The sequence below is a fragment of the Microtus ochrogaster genome, chromosome 1, assembly GCF_000317375.1.
Source record: "Microtus ochrogaster isolate Prairie Vole_2 chromosome 1, MicOch1.0, whole genome shotgun sequence".
Taxonomy (NCBI): Eukaryota; Metazoa; Chordata; class Mammalia; order Rodentia; family Cricetidae; genus Microtus; species Microtus ochrogaster.
This window is the reverse complement of record NC_022009.1, coordinates 79,488,900-79,496,839: the sequence shown is the minus strand read 5'-3', so window position 1 is coordinate 79,496,839 and position 7,940 is coordinate 79,488,900. Positions and strand designations below refer to the sequence as shown.

The 7,940-nt window shown below is 42.7% G+C and overlaps 1 protein-coding gene across 1 annotated transcript in view; it reads right to left on the bottom strand.

Annotated features, from left to right (window-relative positions):
• Positions 1-416: 416 nt before the first annotated feature.
• Positions 417-7,940, bottom strand: part of Ahr (aryl hydrocarbon receptor) — a 36,440-nt gene continuing 28,916 nt past the window's right edge. Inside the window, exons 10-11 of the mRNA XM_005343854.3 lie at positions 5,640-6,966; positions 417-3,142 (exon numbers count right to left, since the gene is read on the bottom strand). Of these exons, the coding sequence (XP_005343911.1) occupies positions 3,005-3,142; positions 5,640-6,966 (1,465 nt within the window). The 3' untranslated portion in view covers positions 417-3,004. The remainder of the gene's footprint in view (positions 3,143-5,639; positions 6,967-7,940) is intronic.

Genomic DNA, 7,940 nt, shown 5'->3' with positions numbered 1-7,940 from the left:
GTGGCCAACACCTTTGGGTCAGCAGGCTTGGTGAGACGTGGTAAGCTGGATCATTCACGGTTAAGGAAGCCAATGAAGTGAGTGTATGAACTGAGACCAGAAAGATTATCGCCATGTAGATTGTGCTGTGATAAACAGTAAGAAATGTGATGATAGCACACATCACATCACAGAGTGCGCAAGCCAAACCTCGGTGGTGCGGTCCACCATGCAACTTCACTGTCATGCGTGGCCGCCAACATAACACACCAGGGGTCAGGGATGTCACTTTTCAGCTTGCAGTTCCTCAGATCAAATTCAAATGACTTTACCTCCTGCAAAGGCTACGTCCGCCAAGCAATTGTGTGAGGCTACAGGAACCTGCTTCCTTCACGCAGACAGAAAGAAGAACATGCATGAAAACATCATTCATATGTGGTGGTTATTTTATTATCACATATCACTGTTTACACTTTCTTTGGCATTTAAGGACATTATAAATCATACTTTACACAACAATCTATGCATAGCGTATGTCAGCAATAATGGTCTGAAGAATAGCAGGAAGCCATGTAAACCTAAAATCTATCCACACTGAAACCAGATAGCTTGTGCATAGTAACAATTGAAAGGCTAATACAATGGCATACTGGCAAGTATTCGAGTGTGTGGGAACTCCAGTTACACGTCCACACAGCCTTAGGTGTGAATTTCACTGAGACATTAGTCCCTCAGTCCAGTTCTGCTTTAAACATTCCTTCTGTTTGGCATTTAGCAATACAGACAAATGCACATTCAGTTTAATGGGATTTTATTATTCTCAGATGTTTGAGTTATTTTAAATGGGTAAACATACACAATATTGCTTTGACAACTTTCAGTTTTATAAGTGTGTAATTAAATGCCACCATGCTTACAATGCCCAAAGTATTGTTTAACTGACCGTTTGTTAACATGTTGAAGAGACCAACAAAATGGTTTCTATGACAAACTTTTAATAAAAAGTTTAAACATGAAAATGGAATATTAATCTAGATCACTGGTCTACATCCTTAGTGATATCTCATGCTCGAAGCAAATTGTGAAATGTTTTAGATGGTTGTTCGTCAATGCTTAATCCTACGATTCAGAAATTTGACTGAAAATGCACAGAATTGAGAGATTACCTTTTGCCTGAAGCCATGTTTACATGCATTAATTTTCTAAAAGAAAAATAAGAGCTCCTGTATTTTAGCGGTTCTCAACCTTCCTAATTCTGTGACCTAATTCAGTTCCTCATGTTGTGGTGACCTCCCCAACCATAAATTTATTTATTTTAATCCATAAATTTATTTTCCTTGCTGCTTCATAACTGTAATCTTGTTCCTGAATCATAATGTAAGTATCTGTGTTTTCTGATGGTCTTTGGCGATGCCTGTGAAAGAGTTGTCTGACCCCAGAGAGGTCAAGACCTGGAGACTGGGAACCACTGCTGGATTTTAATAGCACACCTAAGTTTGGGATCTCATCATACTTTTATATAATATGTGAAAAACAGGTCCATGTCCTTATATATTATATCTAAGTAAATGACAAAAACAAGGACAGACACATTAGCATTTTTCTTTTCTTTAACCCAACTGACAACAGGATATTTGGCAGCATGATGAATTTGTCATATTGGGAGCAAACGTTATACCATATAAACAATGTATGGAGGCGAGCAAATTATCTTTATCTTTATCTTAACACCAGCTCAGAAGCCTCAATTCATTATTTGATGTCTTAACACGATACACTGAAAAATATGCGTATGAGGTAAGGACTAGTCCTCAATGAAAACTGAAAATATTTTACAGAATATTTGTTCGTTACATTTATACAATGCACCATTTCATTTCATTCATTAAAATACCTTGCACCAAACATGGCATCTTCAACCTTAACACTCCTCAAATATGAGAAAAACTAATACCTTTCACTAGTATAAGAAGTGAAATTTATAAAGTCAATATAACAAAAAGGACTGCAGACCCAACATAGCTTTTAAAGACAACTTATATGTCATGAAATGAGTGCTTTACTTAATTTAATGAAGGAGCTATACAAACTCCGCTTCTCTTCGGGGCAGCCTAGGGAGTACGGCTGTCATGAGCATTTTACACGGTGACATTCTCTTATCGTTAAGGAGGTTTCCGTGAAAGCCAACGGTGGTATTCTCAGAATGCCACGCCTCGGAAAACACTGTTAACATGTAAGTGCTACTGTCTCAACATTTACGTAATAATTAAATAAGTTTGGTAACATGTTATTTTCAAATCTTGCAACATAAGGCACAGAGAAACATCAAAAGTCCAGAAGCAAGTATATTACATAATAAATAGTCACCTCTCATTTAGTTATCATTGCCCTTCATCTGAAGAAAGGGTACAAGTAGTGCAGCAAACACATGCCTGAATTAATAAAAAAGGATGGGCTTTAAGAAATGCCAGTAATATTTGTGTGCAGAAAGAACAGTAATTCAAAAAAAGATAAAGAATATTTTGTATAAAATACACACCCTATTGTGTTACAGGTAGTCAGAAAAACATGTGAGGCACTTATATTAACAGTGTAGAAGGAAAACATTGAGATTTTTCTTTTGATAAAAGCACCAAACCATTTATTTTAACATCCAAGACAAAAACAGAGGTTAAAAATATAGAAAATCAATCAGTCTTGTAACTCAGTATTTGGTATACTAACAAGAATCTTGAAGTCCAAAGCTCAAAGTACCCGCTGTTTTTCTGGCTGAAGTCATTGAGCAGAGAAGTTCAACTTTCCAGAACCCTAACGTTCTCTGCAGTGAGCACTGTGCACCCTGAAGTGTTAAAGCTTTGTAAATGCATGGGGTCTCTTCCTAGACTCCCACGGAGCTTCCCATTTTATAGGTGACTGATAACGTTTTTTAAACTCCTTTTCTAAACACAGAGATTAAAATCTGCTTTGGAAAAAGAGTGCTGAGCCCAATGTGGACTGTTCCAGTATCTCGTTCCTGGGCTTGAAGCTATAGGAATCCACTGGGGGTGACGTCAGGGAAAGACCTGGAGTCCGCTGGGTGATGAAGATGAGGAGCAGGCTGAGTGTGACCAATGCTGTTTAATTCGGACGGGTAGGTTTCATTTAACACTACCTGATTCTGAAACTGAGAATAAAAACAGCAGGGCCGCTTGTTACAAGCCTGTAAACACCTTAAAAACATGTTCTAGACCCTTCCATCTGCGTGTCGTTACACTTACAGCCCTCTACTGACGCTGGGGGCCCAATCCTTCACCGTTCAAGTCATACAGAGCAATGCTCACACACACTGAGAAAATCAGGTTTCCCCCTTAATCCTATGAGATAAGTTAAAGACAGCACAGAGACTGTAACAATGGTTCACTTCGTCTGTCTTGGGACCTGAATGGAATCCTGTGACAGGGTACCAGAGGGTTATTCTGTCCTGCCATCACTCCAATCAGGGACCTGGAGTCAGAGAGCTGATGATATCCAGAACTTCTCCACTGCATTTCAGAGACCAGGACTCTTGCTCAGTTCTGGGTTTCTAAATGTCTCTTGCTGTTCCTATACTGTTACACTATGGGTATGATCTTAATGAATTCATTTGTAATACGTTTAATTAGTTTTTCTGCAAGTTACGAAATGGAAAATGCTTGCTTGCTGTGTTGGCTGGTTTTGCATCAACTTGATACAAGTTAGACACATCAGAAAGGAGGAAACCTCAATTGAGAAAATGACCCCAAAAGATGGGACAGTAGGCCAGCTAGAGCTGAGAATTAGATGTGATTAAGAAGAGCTCAGTATGGTTGAGTTGACTCTTCTGCGAAGTGCTTCCTGAGAGCACAGAGAAGCTGTGTTCCAGAGGCAGCCAAGAGTGCACCTTGTGCTGACAGCCAAACCTCGTAGTGTAAGAGTCACCTAGGCTAGGTTCTGGGTTTGAAGGCATGAAGGGGTCATGGGAAGCAGTGGAGGCTTGACACCATGAAGAGAGTCCACGAAAGGCTACTGCTGACAGTGCAGCCCAGCTGCATCAGAGGACCCCAGCATTGTGGAGATGCCAGTAGCATGGGATGGCTTCCAAGGACAGCAGCAGCTATGGTGAGGAACTTGCTGGATCTTAGGGGAAAAACTGTTACGCTGCCAAGGATGGAGCCGGAGAAGTGATCGGGCCGCAGACATTGGGCATTGCGCTATTTGTAGAGCTGGAGTTTGGTTTTGCTTTGATGCTGCTGTGGCAGAGTCCTGGCATTTCTCTCTTGAGGTCAGGAGGTATTTAATGTTATTTTGATTTTTAGAGGACCCCACAGCTTAATGACTTTGAACTTTTTTTTTTCTGCTTGAGATTCACTGATTGTTTTTTTTTTTAATTTATTTATTTATTGAGGATTTCTGCCTCCTCCCCGCCACCACCTCCCATTTCCCTCCCCCTCCCCTGATTAAATCCCTCTCCCTCATCAGCTTGAAGAGCCATCAGGGTTCCCTGACCACGGTCCTTGGACTTCCCACAGGTCAGGGAACCCTGATGACTTTGAACTTTTAAAAGAGATTTTAGACTTTTAAAAGATACTGGATATTTTAAAGAAACGGAACTTTTAGTGTGTTCAAATTTGTAAAGATCATGGGACTTTTAAAGTCATTTATGTTTTATATTGTGATGTTGATATTAACATGGCATTATGGGAGCAGATGAGAAAGGTTCTAATCGAAAAGTGATGTTTTGTATATCAGGCTGATAGAGAGTTGGTTGTGCTGATGAGTGTGATGTCAACCTGACTCCGTTAGAGTTACTGGAGAGGAGAGAGCCTCGACTGAGAAGATGCCTCCATGAGATCGGGCTGTTGGCAGAAGCCTACAGGGAATTTTCTTAGTGATTGATGTGGGAGGGCCCAGCCCAGTGTGGGGGTGCTATAAGAAAGTAGGCTGAGCAAGCCTTGAGAAGCAAGCCGGTAAGAAGTACCCCTCCATGATCTCTGCATGAGCTCCGGCCTCCAGCTTTCTGCCCTGCACGAGTACGTGCCCCTCCTGTTTTTGATGATGAGCTGTGATATGGACCTGAGTGTCCGATCAACCATTTTCTCCTCACCGTGCTATTGTTCGTGGCATTTCATCCCAGCAAGAGCAACCCTAACTAAGACGCCCGCACTCTTACACCCAAACTAGTCTTCTTTTCAGAACTGCTAAAAAAGAGACGGGCAAATATGAGAGTGGGCGGTCTACAGATGTACTAACACTCTAGAAGAAGCAGTTAGGACTGAGACTCAAGCCGCACTCAACAGCAAACTGGGTAAGGAACTTCATGTTAGTCAAGAGATTCTTAGAAGCTGAACCAGTACATTTTCAAACAAACTAACATTCTCTAACAGAAACTTATTAGTGTGAGCATGATATACCCTTGCGTGGCAACGGAGAGCAGCTACTAAATTATGCTAACATCAACCTATTTTTAAGAAAAGTATTCAAAATAATTTATTTGTACTATGTTAAGCAAATTATAATGAAGTTGGTTATGCAAACGTAACTATAGTAAAAGCGGTTCTGAAACTACTTGCTGCGTAGAAGCCTTCTGACAATATGTGTAAATGTAACAGGCAACATGGAGACACTTAGGCCTGACAGGTCTACGCAGCTCTAAGCGCCCTTACCTTGTTTATAAATGCCTGGGAGCCTGGAACTGTGGAGCTGTACTGCATCTGGTCCCCAGGGGTGTGCTGAGTCCCAGGCTGGCACTGGTACATGGACATGGCCCCAGCGTAGTATGCCTGAGGGGTGACCATGGCTGACTGTGGATTGACCCCAGGCCTTTGGTTTTCGGGAACTTGTAAACAAGTGAGAAAATCCTCTAAACTAGTCGTCGTGGGGTGCAGGGACGGTTCAAAACCCTTCCCCGGAAAGTCCAAGGATGCACAGTCAGAATGCGGTGGTAACAGAGTCTGGTTACAGGGAGCAAAGTTCTGTGCGTAAGGCATGCCGTCCACCTCAGGTTTGTAGGGGAACTCATCCACAGTCGCTGGCAAGTCTGGAAAGACATTATAATGCTTTAATTCCTGCTGAGGACGGCTGAGAGGCACAGGGGGGGCAGAGTTCCAACTTGCAAACATGCCATTGACTTGCATGTGCTTGGCTTTCTGACCCAGCTCTTGCTGGGGGAGTGCCATGGGACCCAGCTGGTGACATAGCTGTTGCTGGGGCTCTATCTGCTCCAGCTGATGCTGGGGCTCCATGGCCTGAGCTTGGTGCTGCTGCTGCTGCTCTAGATGCAGCTGCTGCTGCTGCTGCTCTAGATGCAGGCGCTCCTGCAGCATACAGCTTAGGTGCTGAGTCGCAGGTTGCTGCTGGCTAGCTGAATTCAGCAAGGTTGACTTGTTTAGAGAATCTTGCACATAGGTCAGGATTTCGTCTGTTATGTCGAAGTCTCTGACGTCAGCCTCAACGGAGAGGTCGGCCCTGAAGAACTCCTCACTCTGCATGCGCTGGATGTCGTCAAAGTCTATGCCTAAGTTTCTCATGATGCTGTACAAGTCGTCGTTATTTTTATGATCTGGAAAGATATCCGGGGGTTCTCCAGAGAGTGCGGGGTTCATGTCCTGAGCATGTCCGATCTGCTCATGTTTAAACACAGACTCACTTCCTATTGCTGCAATGCCATCTTGCCAGCCACCGCACTCGCTCGTAGAGTCGCTGAGAAAGTGGCTGTCTAGTGGGATGGTACTCGAAGCAGGACAGAGATAGATGGACTCATCCTGTTGGATCATGGCATTCATAAGGGAGCTGGGGTGGAGGGAATCCTTACTCGGGGTTGACTGCAGAGCCCAGTCTTTTGCATCAGTGCTACTTTTGGTACGTATTGGTAAGGGGTCCATCATGGAAGGGAAAGGGCTGGAGATCTCGTATAATACGGCCTCGCCGGTAGCAAACATGAAGGGCAGCGTCATGCTCCTCTTCTGCAAATGCTCTCTTCCTTCCTCATCCCTAGAAGGGTGGGCAGGAAGGTCTGCAGGCATTAGTTTTATCATACATGTTTTAAGGAAAATATTTTTAAAAGGAGAAGAAAAATAAGTAAAATGTTCTAGATAGCACAGGGCACGGACTTTATTTATCTCATGACTAGTGTTATGTAAATATAGCTAAAGCTACACAGGAAAAATACATAAATACTGAAAAACTACAAATAAAATAATAACCAGGAGACATAAATAGAATAGAAAACAAAACAACAGAAAAATCAAAAAATGAAAGGCTTGAGACTAATGAAAACAGAGGCCTGCTTGTTACATGGGTGTGTGAAGAACACATCCATGTACTCTTATGGGTAATATAAACATTCACTATGGCATGGGTTGATGACTATCTATGTACAGATGTTAATTCTTCCCCCAAAGAGCTATGCTTTCAAAATCCCAACAGTTTCGCTGTTGTTGGGAATTTACAGTGAATTCTGAAGTGCATGTGGAAACATAAAGAACAAAGAAGAGCCTAGACAATCATGGATGAGAACAAAATAGACACACAAGCAAAGACATGCATTCACAACTCAAAACTGCTAACAACGACAGTACAACTAAGGTGCTGTGGTGATAGAGACAGACAAAGAAGCTGGACCAGCAACTCTAGGAACAGGACTGTAGAGCCCTATAGCTCCAAGACATTGTCTCTTTAATAAATTCTATTGGTCAAAGGATTCCTACCTCTGGCTATACCCAGAAAAGCAATTCTCATGTGAGAGAAGTCCTTGCAGTGCAAGTACTTCACCGCACATTCCTCTCTGGAATATGTGAGAAACTCCCAGATTACTGGGTGCACACCATAGCACACTGGGTGCACACCATAGCACACTGGGTGCACACCATAGCACACTGGGTGCACACCATAGCACACTGGCTGCACACCATAGCACACTGGCTGCACACCATAGCACACTGGCTGCACACCATAGCACACTGGGT